The following is a 15,107-nucleotide window of genomic DNA, read 5'->3' as shown; positions in this document are numbered from 1 at the left end:
GTTACAAAGGCATGGACTTTACGAAAAGAAACAGCAGACACGTAAACAGCGCAAAGAAAGGAAAAATAGGATGAAGAAAGTTAGAGGTACAAAGAAAGCTAAAGTAGGAGCTGCATCAAAGAAGGTAAACAAAAAAGTTATTACTTATTACTAAATATGCAAAAAAAATTGAAGGCAAGAGATAACATATTTTAAAGTAGCTATTTATGTTTTTCAGGGGAGAAAATAAGTTGATTTTCCACAGTTTAGGTATTTTAGTTTGTCCCCTTTCATGATACAGTTTTACAGATTTAATATAAAAAAAACTTTCTTTCCTTATTAATAATTTAACAATTTATTATTTATGATGATTTCCAGTTAATTATTTTTACCTTCATACCTAACTAAATTGCATCATGAGTGTCCCCCTATATTGATGATTATTCATAATTAAAAAGAGTCTAACATGTTCCTTTTTTTTCAGTAATTTGGTGCCGGACATTGAACTTCACCATTAAAGTAAGTTGTTTTATAATTTCAACACAAATGTGTATTTAATAAAATACTTCCTACATTATTAGAAGTTTCTTTCTGTACTTTTAAGGCAACTACATTACTTTAATAATATCGTTTTTTAAAACAGAAGTACTTATAAAAATTACTTTATTATTTAGGAAATTAAAAGTTCTAACTGGTGATTTAAAATTTTTCCTTTTCTTGAGGACAACAAACAAAAAAAAATATTTTACATGGGTATATATTTAATTTAATGATAAACCATTTAAAAAGGAATATAAAACACTTACTGACTGATTAATCTTTTCTTAATTCAAAAGTGTCTTCTTTAATTCCATCCTTAGTAATGATGTTAATGTTGACTTTATCACCAGTGTAGATGTCTCTTTCTGCGGCAGAAATGAACACATCCTTTAGCAAAGCCAAAGCTTTTTCTAATGTTAGAGGTGCTGGTGTAACATTCTGCATATTTTTAAGACCAATTTGATTATCCAAAAGCGGCTGAAGTAAAGCTCCAGCAGATCCTCCAGCTTTGTATGTGGCTTTTTCACAATGACCAATAGGGTCATAACTGTAGACACACCCTTTCCCATCAGTATCCAGTCCTGCTAAGATATTAGACACATAATACGGAAAAAATCTTTTATAATACAGCATGGTTGATAACATCTGTGCCACTGCTGGTGTTGCCATAACTTTGTTATGTTCTTGTTCGTACATTTGCATTCTTGCACTTAATATACGAGTGAGAGTTAGGGCGTCGCACCAACAACCTGAACAACCAAGAACGGTGGACTTGGATAATGAAAACAATTTATTCTGATCTCGGGTATAAATTGCAAAACCAGTACTTAGACGAGAATCTGCACCTATGATGACGAAATCATCCCCAGCAATAGCTACCACGCTCCTAAATTTAAGTATTTTTAAAATGTCTTGCAAAAATGCAAATTAGGTTATACTAAACATACCCTCCGTTATCAGCGTAGGGACTAAATTGAAACTGTTTTGGGGTTTCCGTTGCATAGTCTGGATAATAACTGTTTACTTCTGCAGTCATTTTGCAGTACTTTCTGTTGTTCAAATGATAGTAACAAATACTCTTAATTATTCTTAACTGGAAATTCGAATATCACAATGACACTTCAAAAATTACAATTTTCTCATCAGTTATAAAGCCGAAAGATCGAAAATTCCAATAAACAGTAAACGTTTATGTTGGTCATACTCATAGACATACAGTAAACGTCGATGGTCATACTTATCGTTATCTATGGTTATCACTCTCATCTATGATTCTCATTTATGTCATGATCTGTTATATCTTAATCTATTAATTAATTGTCAGTAATCTATGATTGTCATTGTTATTGTTGTGTGATGTGATGTGTTATCTACTGATAGTGTAAAAAATATATAAATAACTTTAATAAATATATTAATTACCACTTGTTAAAAATACATTTTTTTTTAAAGTCAAGAATGGGTAGTGAAAAGAAAGGTTGGGACTATAGTCAATTAAGAAAATATGATATTTCATTAGAACAAATACCAAGATTAGATTATCAAGATCCTAAAGTTGACGAATTAATGGCTGAGAATGTAAGTTTACATTGGAATAATATTAGATACATCCCAATTATTTTATAGCTTCATACGTTATCCCTTGAATTAAATTTAACATATTTTTGAAAACATAACCTAAAAAAAGCTTTTTATAAATAAAAGCCAAAATCTTTTGTTTCCCTGGCGATGCAGACCTGTTAATGTATGTATAATATTATTATTAAAGTGATTTACTTAATAAGCTCATATTACAAGTTACTTGGCAACCGTTTTATTGTTTGGCAGTAGTTTATTTGAATGGCTTTATTATATAGGTACACTACATTTTACTGTACAAGTTTTACAAATATATTTATGTATGATGCAGAAGGAAACTCCTAAGAAATACACTCAACACACACATAGGGATATTTTTGAAAGAAAACGGGCAATATTACTTTTAGTTGCATCTTTCTTGCGAGAGCAAAGTCTAACCAACACATTAAAATGTCTAGAAACAGAAGCTGACCCTATCATTTCTGGATATGAACTCTGTGACAACGTCGACTTGGATTCAATTCTACAAGAATTTATGAGTTTTCAATACACAAAATTCAACAAAGTTCCAAAAATTATCAAACAACTTGAACAAGTACAGGCAAAAACAAAGAAATATCGTTCACAAAATAGTGTAGAAACTAAACAATCTAAAGTGAATGTAACTCAATGTGAACAGGAAACAAAGTCTGATAATAAACAGTTTGATTTTCAAATTAAAAGAATGCTATCAACAGATTCAGATCCAGAAGTTAAGAAAGAGTACAATAGGGTGCAAACATCCGCATTCTGTTTAACATATTCCAAAGAATGGCAAGAACTTGCAGATGCTGTTAAGAAAGAAATAATCGACGACTATTCGGGAACCTCATGGAAGGACTGCATTGGACTGGAGAAACCACAACAGTTATTAAAAGAGTCGGTTATTTATCCAGTAATGTATCCTCACTTATTTACTGGGTTAACAAGACCTTGGAAAGGAATATTATTATATGGTCCACCAGGGACAGGGAAAACACACTTAGCAAAAGCTGTAGCCTGTGAAAGCAATACGACTTTCATAAATTTGACCAGCAGTACCTTTGTAAGCAAATGGAGAGGTGAATCTGAAAAAATGATCAAAGTTCTATTTGATTTAGCAAGGCTGGAGGCTCCCACAACTATATTTATCGATGAAATCGACGCAGTCTTTTGTCAAGGCAATGGTTCAAATCAGGACGCCTCCAGAAGGTTCAGATGCGAACTTCTGATTCAAATGGATGGGTTATTACAAGGAAATGAATCTATTTTCGTATTAGCGAGCACTAACAAGCCTTGGGACTTAGATGCAGCTCTGTTGAGACGTTTTGAAAAGCGGATACTTATAAATTTACCAAACCAAGAAAACCGATATGAGCTATTTAAATATTTTCTAAAAAATTGTGCTCATTCTATTGATGAAGAGGTACTGAAAAAGGCTGCGGAAATGACTGGTTCATTTTCAGGCTCAGATTTGAAATTAGTATGCAAAGAAGCTTGCATGAAAAGCATTAGATCTGCCCTAAAAAAAATTGAAATTTCAGAAACATTTTCAAAGAAAACAGAAGTTTCCGGTCCTTCAATAGAAGATATTTTTAATGCTATACAAACAACTAATCCTCTAACTGATAAACAACTTCTTAATAAATATTTAGAATGGAATAAAAGATTTGGTAGCTGCTAAAAATTAAAATATACTTATTTTACGCGTTTTATGTTTTTATTTTATGTCTATATAAGTAATAATTTAATTGCAACTTCCAGCAAGGTTTCATAAACATTGTCAAAAGTATCTTGGACTTGTTTTTAATTTTTAGGAACCGGTGGTTATTACTGGTTCTAAACTGGTAAAGTCTGCCGAAAAATGGAACCTCGATTATTTAGAAAAGCACATGGGAAACGGGGATTTTACAGTTTTTATATCGCGCAATTACAAATTTAAATATTACGACGAAAAAAAGATACTTCAAAAATTACCCAACAACGAGACTAATAGGGGCGTCGAATTTACGCCGCCTACCAAAATGGTCGAAATGAAATTACCCGAATTTATAAAAAGACTAAAAGAATGGAAGAGGGGCGACGAAAGGTACGATTATAGCGATTGTTTGCGTTTACTGTTGCTTAGATATAACTCTTTTTGTAGGTTGTATCTGCAGCAAGGTTTGAATGATACAGTGGGACCAGCGATAGTGCGCGACTTCTTAAAATTCGACTGGGACTTTTGTAACAGCATACAAAAGAAACAAAACTGGGGCCCTCTCACATCGAATCACTTACTGATCGGGATGGAAGGCAACGTGACACCATGTCATTATGACGAACAACAAAATCTTTTTGCGCAAGTGCAGGGCTATAAAAGATGCATTTTATTTTCACCTGATCAATTTGATCGTTTGTACCCCCATCCCGTTTATCATCCGCATGATCGCCAAAGTATGGTAAATTTCTTATAAAAAGAAACAGTATTTGTAATGGTATTTTTATGAATGTTTTTTTAGGTTGATTTTGAGAGGCCAGATTATAGTAAATTTCCAAAATTCAAAGACATAAAGGGCTGTGAAACAGTTATGGAACCAGGCGACGTTCTCTATATACCAATTTATTGGTGGCATCAGGTGGAATCGTTAATGAGAGGAGACCACACGATAACTATCAATTTTTGGTACAAAGTATGTAGAAAATAATTTTTTATTTGCGTTTTCCGCTTATAAATAACAAATTAATTGGGAATTAAAATGTACGCAGAATGGACCAACTGGGCCAATAACGTACCCGTTGAAGTCTCATCATAAAGTGGCGGTGATGCGAAACGTTGAGAAAATGCTTTTGGAAGTTCTACACGATCCCAAGGAGATCCCACCGTTAATGAGGGCCCTCGTTCTAGGCAGATATACCGAATAAAAAATTAAAGAACGAAGTAGGCGGCTACATTTACTTAATTAAGCGCACTGTCTCGTTTTCAAATTGAATTTAGGGAAAGAATATTATGTGATACAAAATAAATATGTAATTTTATCAAATAATAACTTGAGCATAATAATTAGTTTTAAGATTGATCGGGTTCCTTTGTTATTAAAAGCGCAGTATTCAAATACGTATATGATTAATTGTAAACAAATATTTTTCATTATATTTTTTTATTTAAGGTCGATTGCTTGTATGTATATATGTAGTATGTATGTACCAATAGATATGTAAATAAAAGCTAATCTTTTTTCTATTCCGTTTTTCTATATATTACACATACTGCTAAAATAAGTGAATTTTATTGAGGTAAAAGGTCGTCTCCCAATTCCTCATCCCCAAATTCGTCGTAATCTAAGTGCTTTTTACTATAACTTGTGGTTGGTCTTTCTGGTGCGTGAAAGTTATCTAAAAAATTCAACGCAACCGCTTTTTGCAACAACATTGCCGATTTAATACCAAAAGAATCTCACTTACCTCCCGAAGAACCTCCTCGACCTACACCCGAGTCCGAACTGCCTCCACTGTTGTGTAGGTCAATTAGTTTAGACCTTCGTGTTCTGGTGTTTCTGCTCCCTGAAGAAGAACTATCATTTCCGGTGGCATTTTCCAAAATCGAATTGAATCCTGATCCTCCCCTCGATGATAAACCGCTTCCACTGCGTCTTGAAACTAAACAAGAAAAAATTAAAATAATGAAAACAGGAAAAGACCAGCAACCACAAACCTGGACGACTGCTTCCTATCCTTTCTCTAACTTCCTTGCTCTTTTCCAATTTTTTCAGTTCCAAAATATAATTTTGGGATTCGGGCATGCCCAAATCTTTACATATGCGTGCCAGAAACTTTAAACACTCAATATTCTCAGGAAACTTCTGATGGACTTCTTGGTAGAGATTGAGAGCGGCGTGTAAGTTGCCGTTTCGTCTGTGACACCCGGCCACCATCATGTACCACTTGGGCTCGTTAGGTTGCATCAAAACCGCCTTTTCGAAGTACGTTAACGCCTTCTCTATTACTTGCATCTCAATGTAATAAGTTCCTAGCCAGTTAATCACCTCCAAATTTGATGGATAATAACGATAAGACTGGAAAAAACGCAATTATATAGTACATAACAACAAGCATTTTGTTTGTTACTAAAAATGCTTACATCTACATGATAATGATGAGCCTGTTGTTTGTCCCCCTCGCTGTCGTAAAGATCGCCGATTTTTTGAAGTATTGTTGCGTCAGACGGTACTAAGCCCAAGAGTTGTTGGTAAGCTTCAGCGGCAGCCTCGTTGTCTCCCATTCGTTCGAACAGCCACGCTGTTTGATATGCTATGGATGGGTTAAGAGCCAAAGAGCCGGTAAACTTTTGAAAACATTTCAAGGCTTCATCGTAAGCGCCTTGCTGTTTTAGAACGAGGCCTAAATTGTAAAGGGCCTCAAAACTAGACGGATCACATTCGAGAGCGCTTATGAAATAGTTTTTGGCTTGATCCAGTTGATTTTTGGCCATTGCACAGGCCCCTAAATTGATAAAACCTCCAGCGTTAAAACCGTCAAGCTTCTTCACAATTTCTCCATACTTCTCTGCGTTCTTAAGATCACCTTGCTACAAAAAAACATGTTTCCTTTTTTCTTGTTTTTGATGTATTTTAGTTTAATTACCATATAATAAATAAAACTCAGATTAGTAGCAGCCCCACTGGATGTAGAATCGTTGTCCAAGGTTTTCAAAGTTTCAATGGCCTCAGAAACTTGTTTCTGTTTCAAATACATTACTGCTTTGTTTATTTCCAAGTCTCCAGCAAGTTTGGCATATTCTGAATTCTTAATTGTTGTCACACACCAATCATACCCTTTAGAAACAGTCTACCATTACTAAATTTATATTAATTGATAACTCTTTAAGTGTACCTTCGCTGAAAGTGGAACCAATCAGGGGAGCGATTAGTTTTGCAGACGTTAAGATGCAATATTCCGCGTCATTGCGCTTTTGTATCTCATACAAATGAAGGTCGTCGTTCCTTATGGCCGTTGATATAAGAACATCCTCAGGATTAGCCTTAAAAAATATTTTTGTTTAAATAAATAACAAATTCATTAATTGGTTTACTTGATTTGGAGCGTATTTGTCGTCATCTTCAAGTTCCAAAGGCACCGACAGTAATGATGAAAAAGCCACTTTCATTTTTTCCCTGTCTTCAATGGCAAGGCAGCACAGTACAAGATGTAGGCCGGCTCGATGACTAGCTTCTTCATTCATTATATATTCTAGACTAGACATTGCCTCTTCCCATTGTCTCATTTTCACATAAACCATCGCTATATTGTGCATTATCTTGATTCTGAATGGAAAGGTTGCATTAAAAATTAATAAAAAAAAATCTTTTATTTCACCTTAGACCCTTCTGATTTGACGGCACTTGGTCAAGGGCCATTCTGTACATTTTCATAGCCTTATTATACTGCTTCTGCTTGAAATAAATGTTTCCCATGTTAACTTTCAATCTGTGGGCGTTTGAGAACATCCGATTCTTAGTAATCAACTGATAAGTATTTAGGGCTTCTGTGTACATTTCATTTGCTGCATACTGATTTGCTAATGTAAATAAAACCTACAAATCAATAAAAAATAGCACGCGCTAATCAAACATAAACCACATAAACTCCTTACTGAATATGTTAGATCAAGATTGTGACTATCTCCCAGTCCTGATTGTTCCTGCATTCTAATGAGACTACGCTCCTTATTTGAAGCCTCTTTCGCTTTCTCTAGGGCTTTACGATGGTTACCACCACTACTCGCAAGACACGATTCCTCAACCAGTTCCATAATTTTTGATTCTTGGGTTTTAATTTTCTCTTCAGGACTAAAAAACAAATTAAATATTAAAATATCAAAAAAAACATACAGTTATGAACTTACGAGTCGTCTTTTTGTAGCTCAAAGGCATTTGGTGAAATCGTAGCTTGATTCAAAGGATCAAAAATTTGTTTATTTTGTGATGTGTAGCCAGCACCACGTACTGCAGTCATGGGTCTGTTTATTGTATCATTTGTCGTAGGACGAAAAGCGCTAGCTTGTCTGTAGTTACTTAGTGGCGTCGCAATAGCTGTTGGCTGCCTTTGAAACTGAATTAAAAGACAAAAAATGTAAATTATCAGATAAGGTTCCTTTGTACCCGAATACCTTAGAAAACTAACTATTGTAATAGATAGATGGAATAGGCTTACATGTAAATACTCCTCCTGTAATTATTAAGTATATATGACTTACACCGGAAGCTGTTCCCAGTTTCATTCGAGAACTAGGCCTCGGAGTGACTAAAGAAAATCGAGAGCGAGTCTTATCTGCTGACAATAAGACTTTTCTAAAAGGATCATCTTCTTTTACATTGTCCAAGTTGTAAATTGGATGTGAAGACTGACTGAACAATTTCCTCATTTCATTAACGTCTTCATCTTCCATGTCGGCCATTCTTTTAGATCTATTTTAAAAATTAAATTAAATTACAAAATACAACAAAGATTTTCAATTTGAAATGTTCAATGTACACAAACAAATTACGCATGCGTCGTACATGAAGTTTTACAAGGTCAAATTTTGAGAAATTTAACCTAAAAATTTGCAAACATAACCTCTAGCGTTTTTACAACATTGCTTTTAGTCTTTGTTAAAAATGTTAATGTAATTCCAATTAGCAACTTAAAAATAATTCCTTATGACTGATTCTGACGGAGAAGATGTCCCACAATTATCGGCGGAGACGCTGAAAGCACTTCAGGAATTTTACGATGAGCAATTAGATAAAGAAGCACAAGAAAATAGTGAATCCACAAACGCAATAGTTAGTGAAGATTGGGTATTTTTCTTGTGATAACTTATCCTTCCTCTTGTTATTTACATGCTAAATCTTCTAGCAATTAAGTCAGTTTTGGTATGACGATTCAACTGTGATAAGTTTGACCAATGCGGCATGTAAAATTCTTAGCCCAGGTGACAAAATTGCACTTGTCTCATGTCCCACATTATACAGAAGTTTGAAACAAAATCACAAAGGCACAGGTTGGCACAACATTTCAATATTAAAGTCATTCATTAATTTGTCAAAAGAATAATCTTTTATTTTCAGTTACACTTTTTGAGTTTGATAAAAGGTTTTCTGTTATTGGAGAAGACTATAATTTCTATGATTATAAGGAACCTCTTAGTATTACAAAAGAATTTAAAAATTATTATGATTTAGTTATTGCAGATCCTCCGTTTTTATCAGATGAATGTTTAACAAAAACTGCTGTGACTTTAAAATATTTAGCAAAAGAAAACATTATTTTATGTACAGGTATCTATCAAATGTTCTGCATATATTTTGATCTATATTAACTAATTGTTTTTAAATTTTTGTAGGTGCAATAATGGCCGATTTAGTAGAAAGACTGCTTCATTTAAAAAAGTGTTCTTTTGAACCAAGGCATAAGAATAACTTGGCAAACGAATTCTTCTGTTATTCAAACTTTGATTTAGATAATTTTATATAAGTTAATAAGTGAATAAAATATGTGAAATGAGAATCCAATGTTGTATTGTTACTTTCTTAGGAACAAGGAACTAACAAGGATTTTAAGTTAAAAATATCAGTTGTTTATTTTCCTTTACACATTAGCAGTGCTCTATTACATCTTATATTTTTTAATGAATGTAGCATGTGGATGATATGTTAACATGAAATATATATATACAACAGTGACATGCAATTCAAACTTCATAAGTGATAAATTCTAAATTTTAGTTAAAAGTAACGTATGCACTAAATTTGCAAGTCTATATCAAATCAAAGAACATTTCGCTTAATTTTATACGACTATATTTACTTTTCTTAAGTAAACTTATTGCAATAAGAAATGGAACTGATAATAAAAAATAGTTTTGCTTTTGGTTTAATTGGATTTCTTTTTATGACCCATTTTTAATAATTAATTTAATTAATAGCAGTTTAGCACCATATTTATTAACAAGGTACATTTGGATTTTGTTATGATTGCTATCCGTTTAAGCAAGTAATTTTTTTTAGTTATTAAAAGCACTACCAGGCGCGAATTAAAAATAAAATTCAAAAGATATTTGATTACCATCAGGATATTTAAAATTTGTTTGCATAGATAGATTATTGAAAATGTGAGATGAAAAAATTATAGAACATGAAGACATGTAAATAACAAAGGATCTCGTTAATCAACTAAAAACATAAATTTATCTGTGACTGATATTTGTTTAAAATTTCTACTATGTCCTACAGTCATTTTGTACACAAAATATAAAGGAATTTATTACATACTTTTTTGTTATTGGTTCATTTTCTAAATGAATCGATCAGCTACCTAGACTCTGTCCAGTTTCCTTAAGTGCCTGTTCAGTCAATCTTTCTATTTCATTTAATAGGGCCTGAGTATCCGCGTCGATTTCGGGAAGTGGAGTCGCTTGGAGTGAATTCTGAACGCTATCCCATTCTAAAGAATCAGCAGAAGGGACTCGTGACCAGTCTGTGTTATTGTCATCAAACGCAGTTGACTGAGAATTATTTCGTTCAGAAGGAACCACAGCCCTATATACATAATTAATTATATAAACAAAAAATCTGGGTAAATCTTTACATTAGTTGACATTGGAATTGAGACATGAAGTTTAGTCAGGTAGGTAGTACTGACCAAAGTGAAGTAGTGTAGTAGTATTTACTAGAATTTTGTTTATTATTTGTTTAAAAATGAATGTGAGTGAGATACAGGCCCTTAAAGTTTTCTTAATCGGAGGAAAATTCGGTAGGTACGGCCCTGGCTTCAGCCTTCCGTCAGCTGTTCCCGCCAAACATCGTAAATATCTTCCTAACATTATTCTAATGTATCAGCGGGGGCATTAAACAAACTCGAGTCTGTCATACATCTACCTAACTAAACAATGACGTCATCAATGCATATTTGGCGAGAACAGCTGACGAAGGGCTGCAGCCAGGGCCGTACCAATCGAAATTTCCTCCGATTAAATAACTTTAGGGAGCCTGTATCTCAAGCTACATTGGTTTCCGCACGGAATTAATGCTACCACACGATTCTACTTGGTCAGTACTATCTACCTGACTAAACTTCATGTCTCAATTCCAATGTCAACTAATGTAAAAAATTACCAAAAGCTGTTTTATTTATATAAAGAAAAAATATTTATACCATGAACTGTTACAGGGCTCTTGTACAACTTCTAAGGGCAAGGCTTCATGCTCCCATTCTAGATCTAGAGAACTAGCAGGTGTAGAGTTTGCAGTATTTGTTAAAAGAGCACGGGCATCTAAACATTGTAAAGGTATGTTCTGTCTATCTGATGAGCTACAAATCAAATGTCTTTTAATGTTTAACCGAAAATGTGTACAATTTTATGATTACATACTGTGGTATCTTGTTGAGCTTGGAATAATTAGTACTTTTAGAAGAGGGGAAAATGTCTTCAACCAAATTTAAAACTGCTTCCTAAGAAACAAGAAAACTAAAGGGGTTATTTAAAACAAATTAAAATTATACCTTTGGTCTGTGTTTCTTTTTAGTCTTGAGGAAATGCCGAATTAAAAAACATCTTCATGCAAGCATGAAAAACAAGTTTCACTTAAAGATATACATACTCACAAAATATTCTAGTGCAATGTAATATAATGTAACTCTTGCTATTCTTCAAACATACCTTTTGTTAGTAGTATCTTCATTAGGATTCTGGAAAGCAATTGTATCAGTGTTGCATTAAAGCCTGCTTTATATCTTACATTTATAAGGTCAGCAAAGTCTGTTTTATCATCACTAGAAAATAATCTGCGAGATGTTGGTAAGCAACTGCCCATGCAATTACCCATATCTGCCGCAGTCCATGAAGGACTGCACTGACTTCAGGCTCCATTGAGCCATGTAAAATAACATGAATCCGTGATTAAGGCTTGTACAAAGCACAGCTAAGTGTAATGGTGGTACGACATTAACTTCTCGGCAAACTGAAGGCAGAAAAGGATAAATTACAGCCAGATAATACCACAAAGAATTGTTATTTGATTATAATATTGTGCCTACATGGATAATTCTAAAATCAATTTTATTGTAGTCAACAAATGAATCATCTAAAAAATACTCTTCAAACATGCGCCAAATGTCATTAACTTCAGAAACAACAGATTTAAATTTACCATAGAACACTGATTTTCTATATACCATAGAAAGCGAATAAGAAAAGATAGTGTTTACCATTACACATGCCGTATGAAATTGTAATGTATTAAATGTTTATGGTTTCTTATTTTAAACTTACAATTAAATCTTAATTAATAATTAACTGTTTACATTCCAAATTTGTTTCGTAGATTTGCAGTCCAATTGTTCACTAAATTGTATCAATAATTACCTATTAAAATTGGCTTAATATACACAGAGTTTTCATGTGCTCAAAGAAAAACCAGGTAGGTTACATAACCTAAATTATTTTACCTTCAAATTTTAATTAAAACTTGTTTTATTCTAAGTCAAAAACAACTTTCACCTTATCAGTTGGCTTGATAAGGGGAAGTTTAACAGTATGGTGAACCCGAACGATATTTTTACGAAATAATTTACATTACTTTCTACAAATTATGGATGTAAAATAAGGAATCAGTTGTGAAGTTCTCAGTGCTAACTCAAATTACAAATGCAAAGTGAAATCTTGCTATCGTTTTTATTATTAAGTTTTGCAAATTGTATATCAAAATATCCTGTTTTAATAATTATTTCTTTCGATGGTTTTCGTTACGATTTTGTTGGTAAAAAGACACCAAACATACTTGCTCTAAGAAGAGAAGGAACTTACGCACCATATATTAATAATGTCTTTCCTACAAAAACTTTTCCCAACCACCATTCTATTGCAACAGGATTATACACAGAAGTTCATGGAGTAATGGCAAACAATTTTTATGATCCAGAGCAACAGCAAATTATCAAGTACGGTTATGAAATGTTTCATTATAATGAAGAAATTGTTCCAATATGGGTAAATTATAGCAGTATCTAATTATTACCAGTGTGCTAAATTGTATGTATGTTAAAGACACATAATGAAAGGGCAGCTAGTGATAGGTATTCTGGGATAATGATGTGGCCAGGGGGATCATTTCCATACCAAAACACATACCCACAATATTTTAAGGAATTTGACCCTCATTTTGATTGGAATCAAAGAGTTGATGAGGTATGATTGTAAATGACTTACAAAATGTTTAACTATTTGTAAAGTACACAAATTTTGAAGGTAATATCATGGATAGTACATCCCAAAAGGCCAGCAAATTTGATTATGCTTTATATTGAGGAGCCAGATTCACATGCTCATGCTTTTGGTCCTGATTCACCAGTAATTATTGAGTTGATAAAAAGACTTGATAATTTAACTTGTTACTTAATTGTAAGTAAGTGAATGTAATATAAAAAAACCTTGTATATAATAGTTCTGAATTTTAGAAAAAATTAGAGGAAAACAACTTAACAGAAAAAGTAAATTTAATATTTCTAAGTGACCATGGCATGGACAGCGTAAGCCCCCCGCATTTTATAGACATAACGCAATATTTAGAGCCCCATACTTATGATATTGCTGGAAGCTCACCTGTTTTACATATTCTTCCCCATGAGGGTAATAATTTTTAATAGTAATAAAATACTGATAATTTAATATTGTTTTGAACTTTAAAGGATACGAAGAAGCAATTTATGAAAACTTGACTGAATTTTCTAAGAAACAAGGACACTTTTCGGTGTTTAAAAAGGACGATCTTTTGACTAGATGGCACTTTAAAAATAATCCACGTACCCCTCCTATATTTCTTTTAGCTGATGATGGTTATGGATTTCAAGACTTGGCAATTTCAGCTGAATATCTTTCGAAAAAATTCAATTTTAAAGGTAGACACAGTAAAAATTGCTTACTTCATAAAGCAATGAAAAGTATTTCTGTTTTTAAGTGAGCAACAAATCGAAATTTGGCGTTCACGGTTACGACAATTTAGATTTGAAAATGAAGCCATACTTTGTGGCACGCGGGCCGAAAATAAAAAAGAACAAGATGGTTATTCCTTTCTGGACTGTCGACTTGTTTGCGTTGTTTTGCGAAATTTTAGAAGTGCCCCAACTCCCCTCCAACGGTTCCTTACTACGGGTTCACGATGTTTTAGTGTCGAGGCCCTACTTTGTACAAGTGTTTCCGAAGTTTGTACTGGTTGGTAAGTATCAGGGTTTGTTGTTTACAATTTTTCTACGTACTTATACACGGAGCCACCGATAGGAATTTGTAATTAAATTTTTTTTTATTATATTATAAACTATTGTTATGTCTACATTCCTTTGCAGCAGGTGGAATCGTAATGACTCTAATCTTATCGGTAGTATTTATTGCTGCAGTTGCCTATTATTTTATTAGAAGGCAGCAGAATATGACGACAGCGGCAGCTTTAAATAAAAGGTTTCCGCAATGTTACAACAATTCTATTATAGAGGCGCAAAGATTACTCGATGAAGAGGCTAGTCTTATATAATTAATGTTGTTGTTGTTAAAACTAATTGTTAGGTGTTAATGTTATTAAAACTTGCATATTCAATTTTAAGATTCAATCAGAGCACATCTAAAATTTATTTTGTTTGAACTGAAAGCGCTCTGTATTAACTTTTACAGCTATTATGGTCTATGGAGTGCTTGATCTAATGGTTTTTTATAGGTATGGATTTTTTACTTGAAAGTGAGATTAAAAAAGAAACGCAATGTCTTCATTGTACACTTGATATTATTGTTGTCAGTATTTTTAAAATATGTGAATGTGATATAATCTTTTCTCAATAAAACGTTTTAATTAGCTATTTGTGTTCTTTTTCTTCTTTATAAACTTCACAAGATGTTCAAAAATTACATAATTTATTTGAAAAGTTACATAAATTTAATTCAATTTTTACAATAGAATAGATATTTAAAATGTAGATAATTA

The 15,107-nt window shown here is 33.0% G+C and overlaps 7 protein-coding genes across 11 annotated transcripts in view; 4 read left to right on the top strand and 3 right to left on the bottom strand.

Annotated features, from left to right (window-relative positions):
* Nucleotides 1-556, top strand: part of LOC112906647 (40S ribosomal protein S24) — a 2,483-nt gene extending 1,927 nt beyond the window's left edge. Inside the window, exons 4-5 of the mRNA XM_025981190.1 lie at nucleotides 10-124; nucleotides 464-556. Coding sequence (XP_025836975.1) covers nucleotides 10-124; nucleotides 464-466 — 118 coding nt within the window. The 3' untranslated portion in view covers nucleotides 467-556. The remainder of the gene's footprint in view (nucleotides 1-9; nucleotides 125-463) is intronic.
* Nucleotides 557-718: 162 nt separating this feature from the next.
* Nucleotides 719-1,684, bottom strand: LOC112903992 (proteasome subunit beta type-1-like). Its single transcript, XM_025981187.1, has 2 exons — nucleotides 1,467-1,684; nucleotides 719-1,405 (listed from the first exon to the last, which is right to left on the bottom strand). The coding sequence occupies exons 1-2, from the start codon at nucleotides 1,553-1,555 to the stop codon at nucleotides 793-795; spliced, it is 702 nt and encodes a 233-aa protein (XP_025836972.1). The 5' UTR covers nucleotides 1,556-1,684; the 3' UTR covers nucleotides 719-792.
* Nucleotides 1,685-1,779: 95 nt separating this feature from the next.
* LOC108734077 (hypoxia-inducible factor 1-alpha inhibitor) lies at nucleotides 1,780-5,338 on the top strand. Of its 3 annotated transcripts, XM_018465490.2 has the most exons (5): nucleotides 1,849-2,097; nucleotides 3,933-4,204; nucleotides 4,262-4,556; nucleotides 4,617-4,787; nucleotides 4,864-5,338. In XM_018465490.2, exons 1-5 carry the CDS (start codon nucleotides 1,978-1,980, stop codon nucleotides 5,017-5,019), a joined length of 1,014 nt encoding a protein of 337 aa, XP_018320992.1. In that variant the 5' UTR covers nucleotides 1,849-1,977; the 3' UTR covers nucleotides 5,020-5,338. The 3 variants fall into 3 exon arrangements, with proteins under 3 accessions (XP_018320979.1, XP_018320992.1, XP_018320986.1); XM_018465477.1 differs by lacking the exons at nucleotides 3,933-4,204; nucleotides 4,262-4,556; nucleotides 4,617-4,787; nucleotides 4,864-5,338 and adding an exon at nucleotides 2,429-3,926 and having other exon boundaries at nucleotides 1,780-2,097; XM_018465484.1 differs by lacking the exons at nucleotides 3,933-4,204; nucleotides 4,262-4,556; nucleotides 4,617-4,787; nucleotides 4,864-5,338 and adding an exon at nucleotides 2,556-3,926 and having other exon boundaries at nucleotides 2,010-2,097.
* Nucleotides 5,339-5,365: 27 nt separating this feature from the next.
* LOC108734064 (intraflagellar transport protein 88 homolog) lies at nucleotides 5,366-10,498 on the bottom strand. Of its 2 annotated transcripts, XM_018465457.1 has the most exons (12): nucleotides 10,410-10,498; nucleotides 8,351-8,561; nucleotides 8,000-8,205; nucleotides 7,748-7,943; nucleotides 7,471-7,688; nucleotides 7,187-7,418; nucleotides 6,988-7,135; nucleotides 6,739-6,929; nucleotides 6,236-6,682; nucleotides 5,810-6,170; nucleotides 5,560-5,754; nucleotides 5,366-5,490 (listed from the first exon to the last, which is right to left on the bottom strand). In XM_018465457.1, the coding sequence occupies exons 2-12, from the start codon at nucleotides 8,549-8,551 to the stop codon at nucleotides 5,384-5,386; spliced, it is 2,502 nt and encodes an 833-aa protein (XP_018320959.1). In that variant the 5' UTR covers nucleotides 8,552-8,561; nucleotides 10,410-10,498; the 3' UTR covers nucleotides 5,366-5,383. The 2 variants fall into 2 exon arrangements, with proteins under 2 accessions (XP_018320959.1, XP_018320966.1); XM_018465464.1 differs by lacking the exon at nucleotides 10,410-10,498 and having other exon boundaries at nucleotides 8,308-8,394.
* On the top strand, nucleotides 8,689-9,706 carry LOC108734122 (EEF1A lysine methyltransferase 1). 2 transcript variants are annotated; one of them, XM_018465539.1, is made up of 4 exons: nucleotides 8,689-8,936; nucleotides 8,995-9,139; nucleotides 9,321-9,416; nucleotides 9,482-9,706. In XM_018465539.1, exons 1-4 carry the CDS (start codon nucleotides 8,796-8,798, stop codon nucleotides 9,610-9,612), a joined length of 513 nt encoding a protein of 170 aa, XP_018321041.1. In that variant the 5' UTR covers nucleotides 8,689-8,795; the 3' UTR covers nucleotides 9,613-9,706. The 2 variants fall into 2 exon arrangements, with proteins under 2 accessions (XP_018321041.1, XP_018321034.1); XM_018465532.1 differs by having other exon boundaries at nucleotides 9,207-9,416.
* Nucleotides 9,640-12,263, bottom strand: LOC108734109. Its single transcript, XM_018465511.1, has 7 exons — nucleotides 12,175-12,263; nucleotides 11,877-12,098; nucleotides 11,798-11,826; nucleotides 11,641-11,692; nucleotides 11,510-11,589; nucleotides 11,293-11,448; nucleotides 9,640-10,676 (listed from the first exon to the last, which is right to left on the bottom strand). Exons 2-7 carry the CDS (start codon nucleotides 11,961-11,963, stop codon nucleotides 10,445-10,447), a joined length of 636 nt encoding a protein of 211 aa, XP_018321013.1. The 5' UTR covers nucleotides 11,964-12,098; nucleotides 12,175-12,263; the 3' UTR covers nucleotides 9,640-10,444.
* Nucleotides 12,264-12,560: 297 nt separating this feature from the next.
* On the top strand, nucleotides 12,561-14,982 carry LOC108743765 (ectonucleotide pyrophosphatase/phosphodiesterase family member 5). Its single transcript, XM_025981097.1, has 7 exons — nucleotides 12,561-13,126; nucleotides 13,184-13,324; nucleotides 13,385-13,537; nucleotides 13,594-13,765; nucleotides 13,825-14,034; nucleotides 14,094-14,351; nucleotides 14,479-14,982. Exons 1-7 carry the CDS (start codon nucleotides 12,785-12,787, stop codon nucleotides 14,661-14,663), a joined length of 1,461 nt encoding a protein of 486 aa, XP_025836882.1. The 5' UTR covers nucleotides 12,561-12,784; the 3' UTR covers nucleotides 14,664-14,982.
* Nucleotides 14,983-15,107: the final 125 nt, after the last annotated feature.

Source organism: Agrilus planipennis, unplaced genomic scaffold, assembly GCF_000699045.2.
Source record: "Agrilus planipennis isolate EAB-ADULT unplaced genomic scaffold, Apla_2.0 scaffold1, whole genome shotgun sequence".
Taxonomy (NCBI): Eukaryota; Metazoa; Arthropoda; class Insecta; order Coleoptera; family Buprestidae; genus Agrilus; species Agrilus planipennis.
This window is presented reverse-complemented; position numbering and strand designations above follow the sequence as displayed.

Coding starts and splice junctions, on each gene's coding strand:
- LOC112903992 (XM_025981187.1), bottom strand. CDS start 1,555: ATGACTGCAGAAGTAAACAGTTATTATCCAGACTATGCAACGGAAACC. Junction 1,406..1,466: donor CCCTACGCTGATAACGGAGG/GTATGTTTAGTA, acceptor ACTTAAATTTAG/GAGCGTGGTAGCTATTGCTG.
- LOC108734077 (XM_018465477.1), top strand. CDS start 1,978: ATGGGTAGTGAAAAGAAAGGTTGGGACTATAGTCAATTAAGAAAATAT. Junction 2,098..2,428: donor ACGAATTAATGGCTGAGAAT/GTAAGTTTACAT, acceptor TGTATGATGCAG/AAGGAAACTCCTAAGAAATA.
- LOC108734064 (XM_018465457.1), bottom strand. CDS start 8,551: ATGGCCGACATGGAAGATGAAGACGTTAATGAAATGAGGAAATTGTTC. Junction 6,930..6,987: donor TGGTTCCACTTTCAGCGAAG/GTACACTTAAAG, acceptor CTGTTTCTAAAG/GGTATGATTGGTGTGTGACA. Junction 6,171..6,235: donor CTCATCATTATCATGTAGAT/GTAAGCATTTTT, acceptor CGTTTTTTCCAG/TCTTATCGTTATTATCCATC.
- LOC108734122 (XM_018465532.1), top strand. CDS start 8,796: ATGACTGATTCTGACGGAGAAGATGTCCCACAATTATCGGCGGAGACG. Junction 9,140..9,206: donor ACAAAATCACAAAGGCACAG/GTTGGCACAACA, acceptor TTTTATTTTCAG/TTACACTTTTTGAGTTTGAT. Junction 9,417..9,481: donor AAACATTATTTTATGTACAG/GTATCTATCAAA, acceptor AAATTTTTGTAG/GTGCAATAATGGCCGATTTA.
- LOC108734109 (XM_018465511.1), bottom strand. CDS start 11,963: ATGGGTAATTGCATGGGCAGTTGCTTACCAACATCTCGCAGATTATTT. Junction 11,827..11,876: donor ACTTTGCTGACCTTATAAAT/GTAAGATATAAA, acceptor ATTGCTTTCCAG/AATCCTAATGAAGATACTAC. Junction 11,590..11,640: donor AAAAGAAACACAGACCAAAG/GTATAATTTTAA, acceptor CTTGTTTCTTAG/GAAGCAGTTTTAAATTTGGT.
- LOC108743765 (XM_025981097.1), top strand. CDS start 12,785: ATGCAAAGTGAAATCTTGCTATCGTTTTTATTATTAAGTTTTGCAAAT. Junction 13,538..13,593: donor ATTTAACTTGTTACTTAATT/GTAAGTAAGTGA, acceptor TCTGAATTTTAG/AAAAAATTAGAGGAAAACAA. Junction 14,352..14,478: donor TCCGAAGTTTGTACTGGTTG/GTAAGTATCAGG, acceptor ATTCCTTTGCAG/CAGGTGGAATCGTAATGACT.